The 25436-nt window shown below is 36.7% G+C and overlaps 1 protein-coding gene across 3 annotated transcripts in view; it reads left to right on the top strand.

Annotated features, from left to right (window-relative positions):
• The window catches only part of PDE4B (phosphodiesterase 4B), a 457607-nt gene that overhangs the window by 62307 nt on the left and 369864 nt on the right, over window positions 1-25436 (top strand). The window contains exon 1 of one of the 3 annotated variants that reach the window (XM_054484029.2): window positions 22654-23062. The exons of the other annotated variants lie outside the window; for them this stretch is intronic. Within the exon in view, the coding sequence (XP_054340004.1) occupies window positions 22827-23062 (236 nt within the window). The 5' untranslated portion in view covers window positions 22654-22826. Of the gene's footprint in view, window positions 1-22653; window positions 23063-25436 lie in introns of those variants that run through there. 3 annotated transcript variants of the gene reach the window in all.

Below are 25436 nucleotides of genomic sequence, written 5' to 3'. Positions count from 1 at the left end.
CTACAGAACTCTCCACCCCAAATCAACAGAATATACATTTTTTTCAGCACCACACCACACCTATTCCAGAATTGACCATATACTTGGAAGTAAAGCTCTCCTTAATAAATGTAAAAGAACAGAAATTATAACAAACTATCTCTCAGATCACAGTGCAATCAAGCTAGAACTCAGGATTAAGAATCTCACTCAAAACCGCTCAACTACGTGGAAACTGAACAACCTGCTCCTGAATGACTACTGGGTACATAACGAAATGAAGGCAGAAATAAAGATGTTCTTTGAAACCAACGAGAACCAAGACACAACATAGCAGAATCTCTGGGATGCATTCAAAGCAGTGTGTAGAGGGAAATTTATAGCACTAAATGCCCACAAGAGAAAGCAGGAAAGATCCAAAATTGACACCCTAACATCACAATTAAAAGAACTAGAAAAGCAAGAGCAAACACATTCAAAAGCTAGCAGAAGGCAAGAAATAACTAAAATCAGAGCAGAACTGAAGGAAATAGAGACACAAAAAACCCTTCAAAAAATTAATGAATCCAGGAGCTGGTTTTTTGAAAGGATCAACAAAATTGATAGACCGCTAGCAAGATTAATAAAGAAAAAAAGAGAGAAGAATCAAATAGATGCAATAAAAAATGATAAAGGGGATATCACCACCGATCCCACAGAAATACAAACTACCATCAGAGAATATTACAAACACCTCTATGCAAATAAACTAGAAAATCTAGAAGAAATGGATAAATTCCTCGACACATACACCCTCCCAAGACTAAACCAGGAAGAAGTTGAATCTCTGAATAGACCAATAACAGGAGCTGAAATTGTGGCAATAATCAATAGCTTACCAACCAAAAAAAGTCTAGGACCAGATGGGTTCACAGCTGAATTCTACCAGAGGTACAAGGAGGAGCTGGTACCATTCCTTCTGAAACTATTCCAATCAATAGAAAAAGAGGGAATCCTCCCTAACTCATTTTATGAGGCCAGCATCATCCTGATACCAAAGCCTGGCAGAGACACAACAAAAAAAGAGAATTTTAGACCAATATCCTTGATGAACATTGATGCAAAAATCCTCAATAAAATACTGGCAAACAGAATCCAGCAGCACATCAAAAAGCTTATCCACCATGATCAAGTGGGCTTCATCCCTGGGATGCAAGGCTGGTTCAATATACACAAATCAATAATGTAATCCAGCATATAAACAGAACCAAAGTCAAAAACCACATGATTATCTCAATAGATGCAGAAAAGGCCTTTCACAAAATTCAACAACCCTTCATGCTAAAAACTCTCAATAAATTAGGTATTGATGGGTCGTATCTCAAAATAATAAGAGCTATTTATGACAAACCCATAGCCAATATCATACTGAATGGGCAAAAACTGGAAGCATTCCCTTTGAAAACTGGCACAAGACAGGGATGCCCTCTCTCACCACTTCTATTCAACATAGTGTTGGAAGTTCTGGCCAGGGCAATTAGGCAAGAGAAGGAAATCAAGGGTATTCAATTAGGAAAAGAGGAAGTCAAATTGTCCCTGTTTGCAGATGACATGATAGTATATCTAGAAAACCCCGTTGTCTCAGCCCAAAATCTCCTTAAGCTGATAAGCAACTTCAGCAAAGTCTCAGGATACAAAATCAATGTACAAAAATCACAAGCATTCTTATACATCAATAACAGACAAACAGAGAGCCAAATCATGAGTGAACTCCCATTCACAATTGCTTCAAAGAGAATAAAATACCTAGGAATCCAACTTACAAGGGATGTGAAGGACCTCTTCAAGGAGAACTACAAACCACTGCTCAAGGAAATAAAAGAGGATACAAACAAATGGAAGAACATTCCATGCTCATGGGTAGGAAGAATCAATATCATGAAAATGGCCATCCTTCCCAAGGTAATTTACAGATTCAATGCCATCCCCATCAAGTTACCAATGACTTTCTTCACAGAATTGGAAAAAACTACTTTAAAGTTCATATGGAACCAAAAAAGAGACCGCATCACCAAGTCAATCCTAAGCCAAAAGAACAAAGCTGGAGGCATCACGCTATCTGACTTCAAACTATACTACAAGGCTACAGTAACCAAAACAGCATGGTACTGCTACCAAAACAGAGATATAGATCAATGGAACAGAACAGAGCCGTCAGAACTAGTGCCACATATCTACAACTATCTGATCTTTGACAAACCTGACAAAAACAAGAAATGGGGAAAGGATTCCCTATTTAATAAATGGTGCTGGGAAAACTGGCTAGCCATATGTAGAAAGCTGAAACTGGATCCCTTCCTTACACCTTATACAAAAATCAATTCAAGATGGATTAAAGACTTAAATGTTAGACCTAAAACCATAAAAACCCTAGAAGAAAACCTAGGCAATACCATTCAGGACATAGGCATGGGCAAGGACTTCATGTCTAAAACACCAAAAGCAATGGCAACAAAAGCCAAAATTGACAAATGGGATCTAATTAAACTCAAGAGCTTCTGCACAGCAAAGGAAACTACCATCAGAGTGAACAGGCAGCCTACAAAATGGGAGAAAATTTTCACAACCTACTCATCTGACAAAGGGCTAATATCCAGAATCTACAATGAACTCCAACAAATTTACAAGAAAAAAACAAACAACCCCATCAAAAAGTGGGTGAAGGACATGAACAGACACTTCTCAAAAGAAGACATTTATGCAGCCAAAAAACACATGAAAAAATGCTCACCATCACTGGCCATCAGAGAAATGCAAATCAAAACCACAATGAGATACCATCTCACACCAGTTAGAATGGCAATCATTAAAAAGTCAGGAAACAACAGGTGCTGGAGAGGATGTGGAGAAATAGGAACACTTTTACACTGTTGGTGGGACTGTAAACTAGTTCAACCCTTGTGGAAGTCAGTGTGGCGATTCCTCAGGGATCTAGAACTAGAAATTCCATTTGACCCAGTCATCCCATTACTGGGTATATACCCAAAGGACTATAAATCATGCTGCTATAAAGACACATGCACACGTATGTTTATTGCGGCATTATTCACAATAGCAAAGACTTGGAACCAACCCAAATGTCCAACAATGATAGACTGGATTAAGAAAATGTGGCACATATACACCATGGAATACTATGCAGCCATAAAAAATGATGAGTTCACGTCCTTTGTAGGGACATGGATGAAATTGGAAATCATCATTCTCAGTAAACTATCGCAAGAACAAAAAACCAAACACCGCATATTCTCACTCATAGGTGGGAATTGAACAATGAGAACACATGGACACAGGAAGGGGAACATCACACTTCGGGGACTGTTGTGGGGTGGGGGGAGGGGGGAGAAAAAAATAAACAAATAAATAAATTAATAAATAAATAAAAGAAAGTACATATCATGCAAAGTTGTTACTATATTTGCAAACTTGGACACAATAGACACCTAGGAATTGGTAGTTATTATCCTTTTGCTACTAATTTATGTTCAACATATATTCCAGTGCTATTGTGATCAGAAGACTGCAGGAAGGTATTGTGGGAAAAACACTAAAAGGAACAACACAAGATCTCTCTCTTTAAAGGACTTTGATACAGTTTTTGGAGAGACAGACACATTCATACATCCAATAAATCTTAAAGAATTCTAATCTAAAGCATACAAAACAATGCAAAACCATTATAGGACATAAACGTAGCACTGGGGGTTTTTTTTTTCTCTTGAGACAGTCTTGCTCTGTCACCCAAGCTGGAAAGCAATGGCACGATGCTGGCTCACTGTAACCTCCACCTCCTGGGTTCAAACAATTCCCCTGCCTCAGCCTCCCGAGTAGCTGGGACTGCAGGTGCATGCTACCATGCCCAGCCAATTTCTGGATTTTTAGTAGAAATGGGGTTTTGCCATGTTGACCAGGCTGGTCTTGAGCTTCTGACCTCAGGTAATCTGCCTGCCTCAGCCTCCCGAAGTGCTGGAATTTCAGGTGTGAGCCACTATACCTGGCCTGGAATAATTTTTATGTCACCAAGATGGAAATTTTAGATCATGGTTGCCCTCTTTTCCAATTTCTACTTAGAGATTTCCCCCTTACATGTGGCCATAATAAAGTACTTTTAATAAACTAAAAAATGTTCTTAAAAACCATTATCAATAATTATGATGTGATCAATGACAATAAATAGACTATTTGTAATTATCATGGATTGCTTCAACCTGATTCTATATTAAGGTCTCATTGTTATTTCTAATAAACTACTGATTGCTAAAGCTGCATTTTTAAGTTGGCTCATTATATAGGAAATATTCAGATCTTCACATAACTATAGGTGCTCATAGTTGATCACTCTACAATGCTTGGGTGTTGCCATTCCCTTCTCCCTGGGTCATGGCAGACATTACCTATTAATCAAGGCATCTTTGTTTCTATTCATTGCAGTCTCACAAACTTACTCATGTCAGTGTGATATGGTTTAGATTTGTGTCCCTGCCCAAATCTCATATTGAATTGGAGGAGGGATCTGGTGGGAGGTGAATGAATCATGGGGTTGGAATTCCCCATGGTGTTCTTGTGATAGTGAGTGAATTCTCACATGATCTGATGGCTTAAAGTGTGTGGCACTTCCCCCTTGCTCTCTTTCTCTTCTGCTTCACCATAGTATGATGTGCTTGCTTCCCTTTCACCTTCCATCATGACTGTAAGTTTCCTAGCCATGCTTCCTGTACATCCTGTGAACTGTCAGTCAATTATACCTCTTTTCTTCATAAATTACCCAGTCTCAAGTAGTTGTTTATAGCAGCATAAGAACAGACTAATACAGAAATTTGATACTGGGGGAGTGGGGCACTCTTATAAAGATAGCTGAAAATGTGGAAGCAACTTTTGTAACTGGGTAATGCTCAAAGGTTGGAACAGTCTGGAGGACTCAGAAGAAGACAGGAAGATGTGTGAAAGTGTTGAACTTCCTAGAGACTTGTTGAATGGTTTTGACCAAAATGCTGATAGTGATATGGACAATGAAGTCCAGGCTGAGGTGATTTTAGATGGAAATGAGAAACTTATTCAGAACTGGAGTAAAGTTGACTCTTGCTATGTTTTAGCAAAGAGACTGGTGGCATTTTGCACCTGCCCTAGAGATCTGTGGAACTTTGAACTTGAGAGATGATTTAGGGTATCTTGTGGAAGAAACTTCTAAGCAGCAAAGCATTCAGGATGTAACCTGGCTGTTTCTAAAAGTGTACGCTCATATGCATGGACAAAGAGATTATCTGAAACTGGAACTTATATTTAAAAGGGAAGTAGAGTGTAAAAGTTCAGAAAATTTGCAGCCTGCCCATGTGGTAGAAAAGAAAAACCCATTTTCTGGGTAGAAATTCAAGCCTACTTCAGAAATTTGCATAAGGAAAGAGGAGCTGAATAATAATAGCCAAGACAGTGGGGAAAATGTTTCCAGGGCATTTCAAAGACCTTCACTGCAGCTCCCATTACAGGCCCAGAGGTGTAGGAGGGAAAAATGGTTTTGTGGACCTGGCCCAGGGCCCTGTTGCTTTCTGTAGCCTTGGAACAAGGAACCCTGCATCCTAGACACTCCAGCTCCAGCTGTGGCTAAAAGGAGCCAAGGTACAGCTCAGGCCATTGCTTCAGGGGGTGTAAGCCCCAAGCCTTGGTGGCTTCCATCTGGTGTTGGGCTTGCAGGTGCACAGAAGACAAGAGTTGAGGATTGGAAACCTCTACCTAGATTTCAGAGGATGTATGAAAACACCTGGATGTCAAGGTAGAAGTCTGCTTCAGGGGTGGAGCCCTCCTGGAGGACCTCTACTAGGGTAGTGTGGAGGGGAACTGTGGGGTTGAAACCCCCACACAGAGTCCCTACTGAGACACTGCCCAGTGGAGCTGTGAGAAGAGGACCACTGTCCTCCAGACCCCAGAATGGTAGATCCATCGACAGCTTGCACCATGTGCCTGGAAAAGCCTCAGGTACTCAATGCCAACCTGTGAAAGCAGATGTAGGGGCTGTATGCAGTAAAGCCACAGTGGCAGAGCTGCCCAAGGCCTTGGGAGCCCACCCCTTGAATCAGCATGCCCTGGATGAGAGACATGGAGTCTAAGGACATTATTTTGTAGCTTTAAGATTTATTGACCACCCTGCTGGATTTCAGACTTGCACGGTGCCTGTATCCCCTTTGGTTTGGCTGCTTTCTTCCTTTTGGAATGGGAGCATTTACACAAGTCCTGTACCCTCATTTTATTCTGGAAGTAACTAACTTGTGTTTGATCTTACAGGCTTATAGGCAGAAGGGGCTTGCCTTGTCTCAGATTAGACTTTGGACTTGTACTTTTGAGTTAATGCTGGAATGAGTTAAGACTCTGTGGGACTGTTGGTGAGGCGCGATTGGTTTTGAAATGTGAGAAGGTCATGAGATTTGGGAGGGTCCAGAGATGGAATGATATGGTTTGGGTTTGTGTCCCCAACAAAATCTCATGTCAAATTGGAGGTGGGACTTGGTGAGAGGTGATTAGATTATGGGGGCAGATTTCCCCTTGGTGTTCTTGTGATAGTGAGTGAGTTCTCATAAGATCTGATGATTTAAAAGTGTGTGGCACTTCCTGCTTATCTCTCTGTCTCTCCTGCCCAGTTGTGGGTAAGACGTGCTTTCTTCCCATTTACCTTCCATCATGAATGTAAGTTTCCTGAGGCCTCCTAGCAATGCTTCTTGTACAGCCTGCAGAACTGTGAGTCAATTAAATCTCTTTTCTTCATAAATTACTCAGTCTTAGGTAGTTCTTTATAGCAGTGTGAGAATGGACTAACAGAGTGTTTCAGGTAGTCACAGCCAACTAGTTTGACTTGACACATGTGATAGGATCTATTTTTCATCCCATCATAAGCATTTCTGAGTTTGAGAAAGTTCACACTCACTATGTTAACTGAGGCTACCTTGTAGCCCTGTAAACCTATTTTTAGGAAACTTGATCTACTAGTTATAATTCTCCCTTTTTCTTCTGGTCTCATTATATGCAAGAATTCTTGATTATCCACTCTGAAAACATGGTGGAATGCAGTGGTTCACAAATATTGGTGTGCATCACATTCACCTGAAGACTTGTTAAGAGATTTCTGAGTCCCACTCCCCAGAGTTTCTGATTCAGTAGGTAGCAATATTTTAAACAGGTTTAGAAAGCTTTTAAGAGATATAAACTCAAGTGGTGCCTTTGTTGCCAATCATGGAGCCACATTTGGAGAACTACTGACATAATGAAAATAACATAGACTTACAAAGAGAAAAGCATTGAGAGCATCATTACTAGATTCTTGAAACTCAGTTGTTCTCAATGAAGTTTTCCCAATAATAAAGCCTGTATCATGGAATTACTTGAAGCATTACCTGAGAAATATTTCAAGTATTTAGCAATAATAACCCCTCAGTGAATGTACATTCACTGTACTTTTTGTACTTTGTGCACTTTGTAATAAAAAAATCAGATCTAACATTGTTCTATATACCATAGGGAAATGCAGATGGTGATGTATAGTTCTTGTTCTTTCTTCCATGAACTATTGTTACATATTCTAATCTTCAGAAACTCACTTTGTATTATCCTGTAAGCATACCATATTTGCTCTTTGCTCTGAAAAGCTTGCTTTAGGCACTAAGGAGAAAGTTTTACTTTTTTACTTTGAGTTTGGAGAAGTGCAGAAATGGTAATCCAGCAGGTAACTGTGTATAAAAGCTGTGGAGCCACATTAGGCTGGGATTTCCCTCTTTACAGGTAATATTTTTAAATGAATGTGATAATACTTAGAGCATATTTTACATCCTGCAAAGGAGTATACTATTCAAATATTTGTGCCAGATTGCGTTGTAAATGCAGCACCATTTAATTTTAATTTAATTTAATTTTTAATTTTTTTTTTTTTTTTGAGATGGGGTTTTGCTCTTGTTGCCCAGGCTGGAGTGCAATGGTGCGGTCTCAGCTCACTGCAACCTCCGCCTCCCGGGTTCAAGTGATTCTCCTGCCTCAGCCTCCGGAGTAGTTGGGATTACAGGCGCCCACCAGCACACCTGGGTAATTTTTGTATTTTTAGTAGAGATGGGATTTCACTGTGTTTGCCAGGCTGGTCTTGAACTCCTGACTTCAGGTGATCCACCCACCTTGGCCTCCTAAAGTACTGGGATTACCGGTGTGAGACACTGCTCCCGGGTGCACTACCATTTAATTTTAAGTTTTCACTTATTAGTTCACTTGAATTGCCCTGAAGAATACTTGGTCCGAACATTTACATCTATGGATAAGGCACTGAGAAACAGAAAGCCTGAAGGAATTTCTCAAGGATGATGAAGAACCTGGCTTAGGTTTGATCTCAAAACACAGACTCCTGATAAATAATTCACTCACTTAGGTCATTTTCCTCCATGATTGCTCTTCAATTTACCAGGGGTTTAATTTGTTTCCCCAAGTATTTTCACATGCAGATTCTTTGTAGATTACTGTATTTTTGTGCTTAGTAATCTTAATAAAAATATCAAGAGTACTGTTTAGGAAATATAATGTTATCTATGGCAAAATAGTTCTTAATTATAATGTAGTGTTTTTGGACAGTATAAATGATAGCTTAGAATTGAAAAGAGAATTACTATGCTTACCGTAAATCTCCTTGACAACAAGTTCAATGTTTTGAATACTGAATCATTTAGAATTTTATGCAGATTTACAGGTCTCTCACCTTGGCATCTCATTCCTTTTTTATACATCTGGGATTTTAACAGATGTATAAAATCTGTTATAATTATTACTGCTTTATTTATCCCCGTAATTATTACTGCTTTAACAAATATTTTTGGCCGTCCAACTCATTTGTATTTGAAATGTTTGCCTAGTTTTTACTATCATCATTATCATCATCATCATCATCCATCATCTTCATCTTTCTTCAATATTTATTGAGCTTTGAAAAACTGTGAAAATCAACTTCAAAGAACATCTTGATTACTTTACTGAAATGAAGGTCCTTAATGGAACCCCCACTCCAGAAAAAAAGAAGTGATTCACAGATTCTGGGTCTTCTTTCTAAGGGATATATAATGTCAGTTAGGCAGTTACCATCCCCCAAACTGCTTGCTTCTCATTTTGTAATGAAAAGAAAGCTCTCTCAGCATATAGTATTCTGTACAGATTGCCTTCCTGCCTTTGGCGGAGCTCCTGTTTCTCCTGTGAATCATTCCTCGGTACACAGTGTTACCATTGTGTTATCTGAAAGAGCGAATCCTGCTGGGTGGTGGTGCAGCTACTCCATTGGGAAGGTCACAAGTTCATGTCTGCTTTGCCTTCTGTCTAGTGAAATGCGTTCCCACTAAGGAATAGAGAATTGCAATATTTTTCTGCTTATGGAAGGTCAAGCTTTCAGTGGTACCCTAGCAGTGTTGGCTAAAAGGCCATCAATAGTGGCAAATTCAAGACAAGGCTTAATCTTGCCTGTTGTCTATCATTCCACGTGTTTTTTTACACCTCTTCTCAGTGGCTGAAAAAATGAATTTGCTTAAGGACTTGGTTGAAGTGACTGAGGATGAAGCAGGCGGACCTTAATGGGACCCTGGAGTAAAAGCTCTTGCAGTTTAACTAAGTGGTCTTTATTGATTAAGCAGGCATTTATTGAACATCAGCTCTATGCCAGGCACTGCTTTAGGTGCTGGAGTTACTGAGGTAAATGAAACACTGAAGGTCTCTGTTGTTTCAGGGCTTTTATTCTAGTGGAGGTGTCAGGCAATAGCAATGGCAGAGAGTGAGTGACAGAAGCTGTTAGGAGATTAAAGCTGAGGAAGGTAAGAGCAAGGGCAGGGCTGTTGTTTTACATCGGGTCATTAGGGACAGACTTTCTGAGGAGAAGACATATGAACAGAAGAGAACCATAGAAAGATCTAGAGAGAGAGCTTTCCAGAAAGAGGTAAAAGCAAACAGATCCTGAGGAGTGAGTGTGAGTCGCCATGAGATGGGGGCCACAAATTCAACATTTGTTTGAAATAAGAATATTTTGATAATGATTATACACATCTATATAAAATACATTTGAAAATACGACATTAAGCACAAAAAACCATCACCACTTTTAAAAATACGTGTATATAATGAAGGTATAAAATAATATTTTCTGTCATAAATTTTTCCCCAGTAGAGCCATCACAGGGTTAAAACAATATGTTTTATACATAATGTACTGTAACTGCTTTTTTAACAACTGAAAATGTACAGAAAAATGGTGTTTTGACTGTCTATCTTTAGTCTTCAGCTGTTGCTGTCACGATTCAGAAATTTGGATCTCTGCCTTAAGAAGCACATTTTCTTAGCTATAAAAAAATCTGATGGCATCTACAACTGTAATCATAGGCTGTGACTTTAGAATATAAATCACTTGTTATAAAAGGGGGGTGTTGGTGTTTCTTTTCTTTTCATTTGATTCTCATTTGTGTTCTCAATATGCTTTACTTTGAGTTTGTTCGTATTTGGATGAAGATAAAATTTTCCTTGGCTTCAGTGTGTGGCAAGCAGTGCCCATTTATTTTAATAGATACTGTACCATCCAAATCCCAATATGTGTCAGGAAATCCAGAAAACTGAACCCAGAAATGATGCTAGACACAGATAGAAAGGAGGACTTCAAAAATTCCTACATGTTACTTTGGTGATTGGTGTGAAGGGGTACTTTATAGTGTCTTCTAAAAGTACAGTTACTTTCAGAAAAATGAGAAAAATTTAAAAAGATTAAAAAACACAGTATCATTAGAATTTGGTCTCTTGCCTCTAAATTTTCTAAATTACCAAAAATAAAATAAAATAAATTTATTGGCTATAGATAATATGGCACAAATTGGATAATTTTAAATCTCAGACATGTAAAATCAGTACAGATTTCACACCAAAACACTATTTGTAGCAATAGTAGCCATGAGAATTAAGTATCTGACCTGGGAGGCCCCAAAATATCAATCTCAGGTGTGTCCGTTAGAAGGTAAAAAATCTGGAAATAGAATCCTGAGATGATATTTCTATCTGTAATACTTAAGGTAAAGAAAAGGAGGTACATAAAAAACGTTTCTAGATTTTAACACATGAGAGACAAATAAATTCTTTTCGACATGAAAGACAAACAAATTTTGAGTTGCAAATGAGTGAACATGCCAAGGTACATTCAACTAATATACTTTCTTCCAAAACTGGCTTAAGATTGGTAAGAGTGCATTCAGGCAAAATTATTTTTAAAAATTACTCATTAATAAAAGTTTGCTGATTTTTATTGCTTATTCAAATTGCTTTGTGTTGTCCTGAAATATGAAATTATGGAGAAACAATTCTAGTTTCAGGATACAACTTAACTGGAGTTAATATGTTTTTAATACAGTGTGTTGTGTTTATGTATATATAAACATGGCATATTCATGTTTCTTTTTTTTTTTTGGCAATAAAGTATAATGGATTAAAGCCTAAGTTTTGAAGTCAGATGTCTTTGGGTTCCAATACTTACCAACTGGTTAACCTTGGGTAATTCATCTAATGTTTCTGTAATTCAGTTTCTTTATCCGTAAAGTGTAGATTATATAGTTCAAAGGGGGTATTATAAGGTTAAATGTGATAATGTGATAATAATGTTTATAAAATTAACCAGTACATAGCAAACTCTCAATAAATAATGGTTATTATATCTTAGTTCCCAGTGGTTCTCTCTTTCTCTTTCTGCCTTCCCCCCAAGAAAGGGCTGGAACTGATTCTTTTCTCACAGCCTTTAGAAAGAACTAACTCATCTGATGCATTCATTTTTGGACATCTAGCTCCCAGAACTGTGAGACAATAAATTTCTGTTGATTAAGCTACCCAGACTGTGGTATTACCAAGAAGTACTAAGGTAGTGCTTTAAAAATACTTTAAAATGTGGAAGTGGCTTTGGAATTTGGTTGGCAGAGACTGGAAGATTTGAGGTGCTTGGTAGGAAAGGTCTAGATTGCCTCCAGGAGACTATTGTTAGACTTATGAATGTTAAAGATGTTTCTGATGACGTTTCAGACAGAAATAAGGAACATCTTCTTGGAAACTGGAGGAAGGTGATCCTTATTACAAAATAGAAAAGAATGTGGCCTACTTGCGTTCTAGTTTCCTTATGAAAAATAGAACTTTTAGGTGATGAACTTTGGATATTTAGCTGAGGAGATTTCTAAGCAAAGGGTTGCAAGCACATCCTGGTTTCTCCTTACTGTTTATAGTAAACTGTGAAAAGACAGACTACATTGAAGAAGGAGTTGTTAAGCAAAAAGTAATCAGAATGTGAAGACTGGAAAAATTCTCAGCCTATCTACATTGCAAGAAATGAGAAAACGTGTTCTGGAGAGAGCATCAAAAGTGTGACTGGACAACCATTTGCTACAAAGAGAAGCATGTGACTCATTAATCCAATCAACCATCTCAGCAAAAGACAGGAATAGATATGTGGTCATCCAGGAAACATCTGTGAAAGACCCTCTTGTCTGGTGGCTTGGAACCCTGTGAATTGCACAGGAGGCCAACAAGATTTTTGTGAGTTTTATATCAGCAGAAACACTACAAACTCTGACTGAAGGTGACAGAACTGGGATGAAGTGAAGGAAAATGGTCAGACTTCTGGGATTCTACAAGAAGGAAATGGGTTGATTGAACTATCTGGCTGGTTGATAATGCAGATAGTTTTTAAGAAAAGAGAAGAATGATTTAGAAGGTAGTTTAGAGGCCAGCAGAGCTGCTTCTGTCATCATTGGTCCAGAGAGCACAAGTCTGGCAACATTGGGGCCATCTCCTCATTGGTTGCAGAAAAATAGGACCACCTCCTTGGTTTCAGAGGGCAAGTCCGGCCACTAATGCTCAGGTCCTAGAAAACTGGTGCCACCACATTCATGGGCCCAAAGGACAGAACACTGAGCTAAAAAGGATTATTCTCAAGCCTCAACATCTAATGGAATTTTTCATGCTAGGTTTTGGACTTATGTTCTATTTCTTCCTTTTGGAATAGGAATGTTTGTCCTGTGCCTGTCCCACCATTGTATTTTCAAATCAGATAACTCATTGTCTAGATTTATAGGTTTCCAGATGGAGAAGAACTTTGCCGCAGGATGAATCATACTTCAAGTTTCACCCATAATCGATTTGGATGATTTAAATGAGATTTGAGGCTCAGAGTTGATGCTGGAACAATTAAGACTTTTGGAGGTGTTGTAATGGGGCGAATGTATTTTGCATATGACAGACAACGACATGAATTTTTGGGGTCAGAGGATGGACATTTATGGGGTTGTGTCCTCCCCAAATCATATGTTGAAATTCTAACCCCCAGTACCTCAGAAAGTGACCTATTTTGGAGAAAAGATCTTTACAGAGATTATAAAGTTAAAATAAGGTCATTAAGGTGGGTCCTAAGCCAATACGACTGGTATCTTTATTAGAAAGGGTAATTGCGACATTGAGACAGCATAAAGGGAAAGCCATGTGAACAGGCATAGGGAGAAGGCAGCTATCTACAAGCCACGGAGAAAGGCCTGCAACAGATTCTTCCCTCACAACCCTCAGAGGAGCCGATTCTGCTGACACCTTGATTTTGGAAGTCTAGCTTTCAGAACAGTGAGACAATACATTTCTGTTATTTAAACCACTCACTCATTTGTACTTTGTTATGGAAGCCCTAATAACATAATATACTATTGCGTATGTCAGAGGTTCAGACTGTATTATCAAAAAGGGTCTAATCTATATTGTATAAGGATAGTTGAACAAGTGTAGTTATTTAGGATGGAAGAGAAAAGTACTAAAGAAAATATCTTTGCAGGGCTATATATGACCCAGGAATCCTACTCTTGGGTATTTTCCATAGAGGAATGACAGCTTATATTCACACAAAAACCTGTACACGGATGTTTACAGAAGCTCTATTTATAATTGAGCTCAAAACTAGAAACAGCCCAATTGTCCTTCAGTGGGCAAATGAGTAAACAAACTGGTAGAGATTTACAATGGAATGCTATTTGGCAATAAAAATTAATGAACTATTAATAAATGTAACATCTTGGCTAAACTTCAAGGACATTGTGCTGAGTAAAAACTTGATCTCAGCAGGTTAAACACTATATGATTCCATTTATATGATATGATTGAAAAGACAAATCAGTGATGGAGAACAGATCACATATTGCCAGGGATTAGTGGTGGCAGGAAGGATGTGACTATAAAGGTGTAGCAGAGAAAGTTTTCTGAGGGTGACAGAACTATTCTATATCCTGAACATGTTGGTAATTGCAAGAATATCTATGTGTGTCAACTTTCATAGAACCCTATACCAAAAAAGGTGAATTTTATTTCGTGATAAATTAAAAAGTAAAACAAAAGAGACAAAAATAGTAACCAGGGAAGCTTTAAAAAAATATATGTTTTTGTTCAAGACCAGCATAGCCAACATGGCGAAATCCCATCTCTAATAAAAATACAAAAATTAGCCAGGTGTGGTGGTGGGCGCATGTAGTCCCAGCTACTCAGAAGGCTGAGTCAGGATAATTGCTTAAACCTGAGAGGTGGAGGTTGCAGTGAGCCGAGATGGTGCCACTGCACTTCCAGCCTGGGCGACAGAGTGAGATTCCACCTCAAAAAAAAAAAAATATATATATATATATTATATATATTATCTTTAAAAGTCTTCGCTAAAACTCTCAGCGTGCTTACATATCAAATGTCTCAAGGCTTTGATTTTACATATGTAATATTGCAGTGTTTTGATAATATGAAATATTATATTGAAGTAAATTTGAGTAACTCTAAATTTAATTTTAAATTTAAATTTAACTTCTAGGACTTTATAGCAAGTCTTGACAAATAAAATTCTATTTTCTTCATTATAAACTAATGAGCCATCATCATTAATATTACGGAAATTTTTAAAAATTCTACAATGAACAGATTTAAAATAAACAGACTATGTAGTGAATAAACAAATCTTGAAATTAAGTCAGCTGATCTTGATCTAACCTACTATTTTGGAAGAATTTTCTACATTGATATGTATTATGTACCCTTATAAGGCTTATAGTAGTAAAATATTAATTTGGGAAAATATTGTCTCTGTGAAATAGCTTGCAAATGTCCACTTAAACACATAATGGATCTCTGCATATTGTTCTTTTTTTAAGAGCAGTGGAGTGGATTTGATTTAATATTAATGTGTGCTATACTCTATGATCTCTGTAGTATCACAGTTAACTGGACTTATGTAGGCAATTATTTACATTTAAAATTTTACAGTGTAGATTAATACTATGTTATTTTTTTCTTATCTATTTCAGACAAGACTACTGACAAAGTAGGAAATAATAAAAAAAAAAGCTTATTTTAGAGAAAGAGGTTTTCCCAAATATAACTTTGTTTCCAACAGCTATGTCCCTAATATTTTATTCATTTGAAATCACCCTTTTAGACAATTTGCTGACAGGTTAATATTATCTTTGGGAACTGGAGTACGCTCTTTTAGTGTGGTTTTTGCAACATCTACCATGGGAACAGCTTCCCCTTGCATTTAGGTATCTGACTCATCCTTGCTAATATATCTTGATTTAATGATGACCTAGGGAAGAAAGAGAGGAACTCCCTTAGTATTTTTATTCTATGTAATCTGCCTTCTCAGAATGTGCCTCGTGAAAGAAGCACCTAATTACTCTGCCAAAACCAGAAAGCACTGTGAAGAGAAAGCCTGGCAAGTTTCTCCTACCAGTCTGCCACCTAATGAATAGACATTGCAACACACTGGTATTCTGCTTTTGCACTTCGGCAGGAATGTGAATAATAATAATTATTATTATTAAAAGAACAAAGAAATGTTAGCTAAAATGGTAAACATAGATAAACTGCTGTGATTTAAGAAGTTTCCATTTGGAATCCTCTGTAAGCTCAAGTATAAAAAGGATATTGGCTGTAATCGCTTTCAAGACAGTAAGAAAAATGCAGGGCTAATAGCAGGGCATGATTTGAGGTTCCCAATTTATTTTTCTTTCATATATTTAACTGCTAAATATTAATCAATGGGAATACACAATGTCAGCCTCTGAAGATACAAAGGTGAATACGATAGTTTATGTCCTTGGAGAGCTCATAGATTAGGCCAGGAGACAAACGAAAAAAAGTACCATAACATATCACAAAACATTCTGAGGGAGACAGCCAATGCTGGTGGAGTACAGATGGATGAAACAGCTGACTCTTCTTATGGAAGTTGAGAAAAAATTTACTGAAGAGTTTTCCTTTGAATTTAGCCTTAATGGATGAGACATGACATGCTTGACAAAGATGATAGAGAAATAATACTTCAGACAGTGAAAACTGCATAAAATAATAAATATACAACATTTTGAAAATGCTACCGCTTAATGCCAATATAGCTCTTACTCTAATTTGAGAGAAATAGCTTATTCCATTTTGTTTGATCCCTCCTCCTTTGTCTTATTCTGCACCAAGGCGATCAGTTATTTATTCATTCAATGAATATTTGTTTAAATACCTATTATGTAGCAAACAGTATTTGGGGAGCTGAGATTACAGGATTGAACAAACAAAGCTCTGTTCCTTATGAAACTTAAATTTCAGGAGGAGTAAACAGATGATAACAAAGTCATTAAGTAATATCGACTATGATAAACAAGTAATTAATATTATATGCTGACAAGTACTATGGAGAAAAATGAAGCAGAATAGGGGAGGTCGGTAGGTTTAAACAGGGTGATTATGGGGGACTTCATGAAGCAAGCAATATTTGGGCAAATGCTGAAGGAGATGAGGGAACAAACCATGCAGATATACTGGGAAAAAGGAAACTTGAACAACATTTTCTGTGAACAAAAAGGAGGCCAGTGTGGCTGAAGAAGAACTAGGGGGAGAGTTGAAGAAGACGAAATAAGAGAGGTACTGCAGTTGGAGATGGGGAAACCTCATGTAGGGACCTCAAGGCCACTGTGTAGACTTTGCTTTTACTCTAGGTGATGAGGTGTCACTGGAGGGCTTTGAGTGGGCAATTCTTTCTTGAATGGGACAATCTCTAAGAAACATGAAACCATGCTCAAGCATCTAGGATACAAGCCTCCCACCTAGGATTCAGGTGACTCTATCAGGTAATATGGGCTAAAACTGATCTTTCTGTAGTATCATTTTACTAAAGATGAGTAATTAAATGGCATCATATGGATAAAAGTGAGGTTGTTCACATCATCTTATAAAGATATCATGCTAGATAACTTCAGGCTCAAGGATGTTAAGTATATGTGAAGATGAACTTCTAGCAATGTGACTGGATCACCCTGGGAGCATGAATTCCCTCTTCTGTCCCATAAGGTATCCTCTGTTATGAAAAGCTTGGGTAGCATTGGTGAGGTATAATAAAATGGACACTATAGTTAGAGTGGAAAGACCTGGTTTTGAGTATTGGATCAACTGTTTAAAAGCTATGCAATTTTATTTGATTTCTTTCTTTCTTTTTTTTTTTTTTTTTGAGATGGAGTCTCACTGTTGTCTGCCTGGGCTGGAGTGCAATGGTACAATCTCTGCTCACCACAACCTCCACCTCCTGGGTTCCAGCAATTCTCCTGCCTCAGCCTCCCAAGTAGCTGGGATTACAGGCATGCGCTGCCACGCCCAGCTAATTTTTGTATTTTTTAGTAGAGGTGGGGTTTCACCATGTTGGCCAGGCTGGTCTTGAACTCCCGACCTCAGGTGATCTGCCCGCATTGGCCTCCCAAAGTGCTGGAATTACAGGCGTGAGCCACCGTACCCGGCCTTGCATCTTGATATTCTTATCTGAAAATGGGTTTAATAATTTACAAATAATGTACATTCAGTCTACAAATATTTATTGACTGTCTACTCTGTGCCATAGTCTATCCCAAATTCCAGAAATACAGTATTGAACAAGACTCAGCCCAGCCCGAAAGGATTTTATATTTCAAACAGGGAATTTCAACAGTATTTGTCTGATATATTTATGAGGATCAAATAAAGTAATATATTAGAAATGCTTACTGCCATATATGGCACTCAGTAGGAATGCAAAAAATGTAAATTACATCTCTATAATTCTTTTAAAGAGTTGCCAGTTAATTTTCCAAGATAGCTAGATAACCATTTTTATTGAGTTGAATATTATCTTCTTTTCAATCATGTTAGATAATTCTCTAGCTTCATTTTTAAAAACAAAATATAAAAATTGGGAGAAGTTGCAATTTGGGGGTTGCTGTAGTTATATATAACAGTATATTTACTGTTATATACTGTTGTATAACAGCATACACTGCTGGAAGAGGTATGGTTGTTCATTGGTGCTCTGTTACCTTGTCTTTGACTGAAGGAAGGGATCTTGTATAGCTTTACTTGAATAGAGTCTAATGGTTGTGTGTTGTTTTAGAAAAAAGGAACCAGCTAGTGAAATAAATAAAAACATGATCAATAATAATTCAATTTTATTAATATTGATAATCTTAAATCTGTTCCTCTTTTAAAGATTTTTTTTAAAAAAGCTTCTGGATTGTCTTTTTTAAAAAAGCTTCTTAATTCATTGTCTTCTCAAATATCCAGCTTTGTATTTACAATAAGTGGGAACCATGTTATTTTGAGTGCCATGTTGTGCTAGGTATAATATTATTGTATACAAACTGCAGTCTTGTCCATTTAAAATACTTTTGTTTTATAATAGTTGAAAAGTAGTTACTCGTAGAAAATTTATTCCAGGTCAACTTTTAAAGTTTGAAGGATATTGAATATAAAAAGAAGGTAATTATTTTCACCCAAAATAATTGTATTACAAAGATGTTGAATTTTAAAAACATTTTAAACCAAAGTTATCATAGTGTCACTATATATTTATAATATTTTTGGCTGTACTTAATTGACCTTTCTTTTCAATTCAATGAAAATCAAAATGTTTCCATTTTTCCCACAATATTTACAATAAGTAATGCATTATTTAATTGTTATTGACTATATAACTCTATTCAAATCCTTTAATGATATTTTATTATGATAAATTATTGATTCTTATTGCTTTGACAGGATGTGAATACCAGAAATTTCATTATTTAAAACTGAGACAGGCTGGGCACGGTGGCTTGCGCCTGTAATCTCAGTACTTTGGGAGGCTGAGGCAGGCAGATTACATGAGGCCAGGAGTTTGAGACCAGCCTGGCCAACATCATGAAACCTGTCTCTACTAAGAATATAGAAAATTAGCCAGGCATGGTGGCGGGCGCCTGTAATCTCAGCTACTCGGGAGGTAGGATCGCTTGAACCTGGAGGCAGAGGTTGCAGTGAGCCTAGACGGAGCCACTGCACTCCAGCCTGGGTGACACAGCGAGACACTGTCTAAAAAATAAAATAAAATAAAATGTAATTGAGTTATAAAAAATAAATAAACCTGAGACATACCTTTAATTGGAATTCTCAGATAATTCTCAAGTATCTGTACATTGATAAATTAATTGAGAATTACTCATTTCTCCTTCTGAGGTGCCAAGGGCTAAGGGTTATACATGAACAGAAAGGTTTTCATTTTATTCGTTAGTTCCTTCCTAGGCATCTGACAGGGCAAATAGATTCGATTTGCTTTTTCTCCTGTTCTCCTGGCTGTCTCTCTCAAATAGTATACTTTACTGAAATATAACATAGGATTTGTTTTTACTGTGCTTATGTTTACTTTTTCTTAGATAGCATTGCCTATTTCCTACCTTGTAGGCTCATCTTTGATTTCAATATTTGGCAAAGTGTCTCATTTTTTTTTTTGGCAGTTTGGCTCTAAAAACAAACTTTACTCCTCTTGCCTTAAACATTTTTTTTTCAGAAATAAGTAATTCAGACTTTCAAAGAGTCCGATTATGTTTTAAATTTTATATTTCAATTGGCTCTCTTTGGTATTCCTATCTTTTTTCTAGAGTAGGTAGAATTAACAGACTTTACATATTTTTGTGAACATCACATCTTAGGATGATTCTCAAAATTTCTTTACTTGGGACCTTGGCTGTCATAGTAGGTAAAGTGAAAAAAGTAATGTGGAATGCCATGTGATGGCACATAATTTGGCAATAATAATTGGAAAGTAATTATAATTGCACTATTGTACTGCTTTAGGTAAGTTTATGTCAACATTTCTTTATCTAAACTCCAGTTCACATATACCTATATCTGGGTTGTGAAATTTGCTGTAATATTTTTAGAAAGAAATTTCTAAAATGCTTACTATATTTTGGCAGTTGTGAAAAGTAAATATGAGAAGTATCTTTTGTAACTTCAAATTGCTGTTTTATTTTTTGCCAATACATCACTATGAATAATGGCAAAATCACATATTTTCATGTCCCAGTTTTAAATCATATCATTGCTGGAGGAAAGTCCCAGCTTTGTTTTCATAATTCAGAAAATAATAGGTAGCTTATAGCCATATTTTCTCCTGTGACATTACTAATAGTTTGTTTTCTCAAATAGGGCTGTTAAAATATCTTTAGATATTAAAAAATGCATTAGAGCCTACTTGAACAAAATTACAATTTTGTAATTAAAGATCATTCCATTGGGAATCAAAAAACCTGGGTTTTAGTTTTAGCTCTGACATCAGCAACTAATATGACTTTAGGTAAATTGCTTAAATTCTCTAGCTCTGTTACCTTGTCTTTGGAATGAGCAGCTGAACGAGGTGATTACTAGGATTCAGTGCAAGTCTAAAATTCTATGACTGTGCTTTTGTTCATAATATATTTTAGTTAATTATTGAAATGTTCTGCTTTCCAAAGTAGTACCGTAAACCAGTAATTTAAACCCTTCCTATTATGTTTGAATCACTTTCCCAAGGGCTGGTTTGGGTCTTACTTGCTCCTACATGTAGGAGTTAGTCTGCTCTTATTTAGCCCTTTAGATATTTAGCACATTTTAGCCAGAATATCTGACACAGATGAATGATTTTTTTTTTTTTTTTTTTTTTTGAGACAAAGACACACTCTCACTAAGGCTAGAGTGCAGTGGCGTGATCTTGGCTCACTGCAACCTCCGCCTGCTTGGTTCAAGTGATTCTCGTGTCTCATCCTCCTGAGTAGCTGGGATTACAGGTGTGTGCCATCGAGCCCGGGTAATTTTTGTATTTTTTTAAGGAGAGACGAGGTTTCCCCATGTTGGCCAGACTAGTCTCAAACTCCTGGCCTCAACTGATCCGCCTGCCTCGGCCTCCCAAAGTGTTGGGATTACAGGCATGAGCCACCGCGCTCAGCCCAAATGATTTTATAAGCGTAGAAGACTTCACATCTTAGTGGGAGAATTAAATGTCTCCCTTTTTCACTGAAGTCTTACCAAGAATCATTTCTTTTCTGTCACTCTTGCTGATCTTGCTGATGATCCCTAGTTCTGCTTTGTCAAACTTATTTGAGATCAGGCTGGCCCTTGTGACAATCATTGCTTGTATAGACTTTTCATAACATCCAGAAACTTCAAGCACCACTGTATTCTTTCTACTTCCACATGTACCTTTTAAAGTATAGAAGCTGTATTCCAATATATATCTACATGTTAGGTTACAGTGATCTACTTTTGGACTTGAGGCATTTTTTGGACTCCCCTGCCCATAAGTCTCACTTGCATTCTTTGTGAACAAAGAATACACCCACTCTCAAATGTATATGCCACACACAAGCATACAGTATCTTGTACACCTGCCTGCACACACACAAACACATGCATAGTGCTTGACTTTGGACTCTGCGCTTTAACTGAGAGTATTCATTTTTCCTGGTTGTTAACCTCATTCCAGTTTTGTGAGCTTTGCTGTCAAAGTGGCTGTGCATCTAACATAGCGTGGCTGCTGTTGGCAACCCATGAACAATGAGCTTAAACAGAAGAATGAGGGTAATGTTTATTGTAATAAAGATTGGGCATTAAATTCCTTGGGGGAATGAACCAAATCCAATGTTTTCCTGTTCACTGACATTTTTTATATTGATGTTGTTTTGGATCTTCTGGAGAAGGGAGGGGAAAAAAAAAACTTCAGCAAATCAGCTCTTTCATTCAAAAATGGAATTCAGAAGGCTATTTTAGCTAGCTTTTTTTGACAATCCTGGATTTAATCTGTTTTTACTGTGATGAAGACAGTTAGCCTCACAAATTTTGTGGAAAGCTAAAGCGATGAAGGGTGTTGTTAAGGGGGAAACAGACTGCAATTGTTTAAATAATCCTGGGCCAATAGCGTTTGGTAGGTGGAGTTACTGTTGTGTGCATTACAGAGCAAGATAATTCTGAATGAAGACTTTAAACATTACACATGCTGGACGGATTCTGGGTCTGCTCTTTGTGCAAACAAAACAAGTGACTAGGTTTTGCTTACTATCCATTAGTGAATGCAGCTTGTTTGATAAGATTTTTTTTAAAAAATGCATGTAAAGGATTTATCAAAAGCCCTTATGAATATTTCATGAGTTGATATATTCAGCTGAATGAATTCAGTGAGTGTCAGTGTGTAGCTTGCAGACAAACCTCATCCACAAGGAGGCTACTGACATTGGAAGCACTTTGGCGCATTTTCAGAGGCAAAGCCAGCCTGATAAAGCTCCTTGTGACAGCCCGACTTGCTATTCTTCGAGTATGCTGCTCTTGCTCTAAGACGCTCATACATTGGAGTCACAGCTTTGTAAATTAAACTGGAAATAGTTTGCAGACTTATCAGTCTTCTGACCTGCAGCAGTGTCTCTGCTATGTTTGAGATTTTTGTTTTGGATGGTGAAAGCTAGCACTCCTTACAAGACATGACAGCAAAAGATTCTTCAAAGGAACTTACTGCTTCTGAACCTGAGGTTTGCATAAAGACTTTCAAGGAGCAAATGCATTTAGAACTTGAGCTTCCGAGATTACCAGGAAACAGACCTACATCTCCTAAAATTTCTCCACGCAGTTCACCAAGGAACTCACCATGCTTTTTCAGAAAGTTGCTGGTGAATAAAAGCATTCGGCAGCGTCGTCGCTTCACTGTGGCTCATACATGGTAAGATAAGACTTGGAGGTATCTACAGTGCTTTTCAGATTCTCGCATTAGCACCAGTGATCTAGCAATGTAGAAAATGGAACATTTGAGTTTTGTTCCTAAAACATACCACAAGTGTGAAATGAATGGAGACCGGGTCAGATGAAGAATACATAAATGCACTGTGTGCGAAATTGTCATTGTGCTACTAGCTTTTTCCAGATAAAATATGCTTTTAACTGTAGAGTCTTTAAAATTACTGCTTATCAGAATACATAGCTAATTCTAGGTAAGTCGAGTAATAAATGAATTTTTAAAGTCAGTTTTTTGATTCATATCTGTTGAGGTGGTAGGTGACTTTTTTTGTTTTGTGATTGTTAGTGATTTAAAAAAAAAATTTTGGGACATGAATAAGTGTTTTAATCTTAGTTCTAACTTATTTTTAAGATAACGTGTAAAGTCTAACTTAATGTATTGTACCACCGTGTTTATAGCATATAAACCAGTAAGTTTTTGATTTATTGACTTATCTTTACACTGCTTAAGGAAAAGGAAAACTAAGTTCCCACTTCTGAAATTTCATGGTCAGTTACTTTAATTTATGATTCCAAAATGCTGTTATCTTTAAGAGCTTCTTTTTTAAAAAAAAAATGGACCTTAAAATTTATAGGTATTTTTTAAATACCCAGCAAATAAATTCAAGAACCCTCTGTAAAACTTGCACTGAGCCTGCCACCTTTAATATACATGTTTACAAGGTATGTAAATATAGTAGGGTAATGTCCTTAAACAGTATAATGATGAAATGTAGGGAAAAAACACGATGAAATTAAATCACTTTTACTGTAAAAGCCAGGCCACTTCAGATTTTTTTGGAGGATATATTTTCTTTCAGATTAAGGTACCTTTAAAAATTGAGTAGCTGTACCTTAGTTTTTTCTAGCAGGGACCATAGTAATAAAGGGAGCATGTACATTTTAAAGGCAGTTCTAACACAGTGACTTTGTGACTACATGCTGGATTGCCAATCAACATTATAAATTGAGGAGATATGATTTTTAAAAATTAATATTCACTTGAATTATTTTCTACTTATCTAAAATGTTTGTCTGCTTAATCTACTGTATAGTGCATTGGCAAATTAAAGTTATGCCTAGAAAGATATAGCTTGCCTTTGATAGATACCACATGTTTAGCCAACACATACTTTGCCTGGCATATATGATGTGCTTATTCTTGCTTTCTGACAATGGACTGTTCATATAATGGCTTTATTGCAGAATTTCTTTGGTCATCTTCTTGATGTATTAAATCATGTTGTTTAATTGTAATCTCTTATTTGCAGAATACACGTGGTTAGTCTTTCAAAGCCTACCAATGATAGTAACATTCATATAAAGGGAAGGTTTATGTATAAGGATGTACTGACTTGAAGAAGTCCTCTCTTTTGTGCTTTATCCCACCCCTAACATGTATTTTCTTATAGTTTGCTGAGTAGTATAACTGAATAGGAAGAGATATAAATATATGTTTAATTAATGAAAATAATATATACAGAAAATACACAATTAATAGATGCACATTTTTTCTTGAGTTAATATTAAATCACTATTTTAACCAAAAGGATATTTAATTTTAGATAGCTGATTTTTAGATAATGATGTCTTCTTAAACCCTTGGTAATATTTTTCTTAATGTAGAGTTTTGGTTCTGAACACAATAGTGTGACCTTTCTTTTTCTTATAATAGATTTTTGATGTGCTAAGAACATAGAGCTATAAATACTGGAGTTTTTTTACTTTTCCAAAGAACCCCAATTTTAAAATGATTAAAGAGCTAGTTTTACTCATGCATTATACAGATTTTCTGGCAGCAAAAGGAACAATTAAATGGTGTCTGAAGTTACCTACACTAATGAGATGATATTCTTTTAGTTGAGTTAAAACAAAATTTTACAATTGCCAAAAAAGAAAACATAGGACTTTGATATAATGCTCTGTAATATAGATTAAAATGATTCATTAATCATTAAACTTGTAAAATAACTTTAGTTATGACTATGATTCATTTTCACCCTTTTTTCTTTCAACTCACACATTCCCCTTCTGATGTTTCTTAGTAAAACTGTTTCACAGTTTGCTTTCAGCTCATGACTAAGTCTTTATTTATATTTATTTCTATTGTTTTATCTGAATACATGCTTAACATTTTTCAAATTTATTTTCATACAACATGCAATGAAAATCTCTTTCTAGAAAATAGACATGTATCTTACATATTTTTATGACTTTTTCAAATCTTAAGAATTTTGCCTTTCCCGGGGAACCCCAATAAAGGCTCTAGCCTAATGCTTCATGCTTTCCCCTTGCTTTGCTTTTTTGTCTCTTGAGCACCC

The sequence above is a fragment of the Pongo pygmaeus genome, chromosome 1 (genome assembly GCF_028885625.2).
Source record: "Pongo pygmaeus isolate AG05252 chromosome 1, NHGRI_mPonPyg2-v2.0_pri, whole genome shotgun sequence".
Taxonomy (NCBI): Eukaryota; Metazoa; Chordata; class Mammalia; order Primates; family Hominidae; genus Pongo; species Pongo pygmaeus.
Note: the sequence above shows the minus strand (reverse complement) of the source record. Positions and strands in the feature narration are given on the sequence as shown.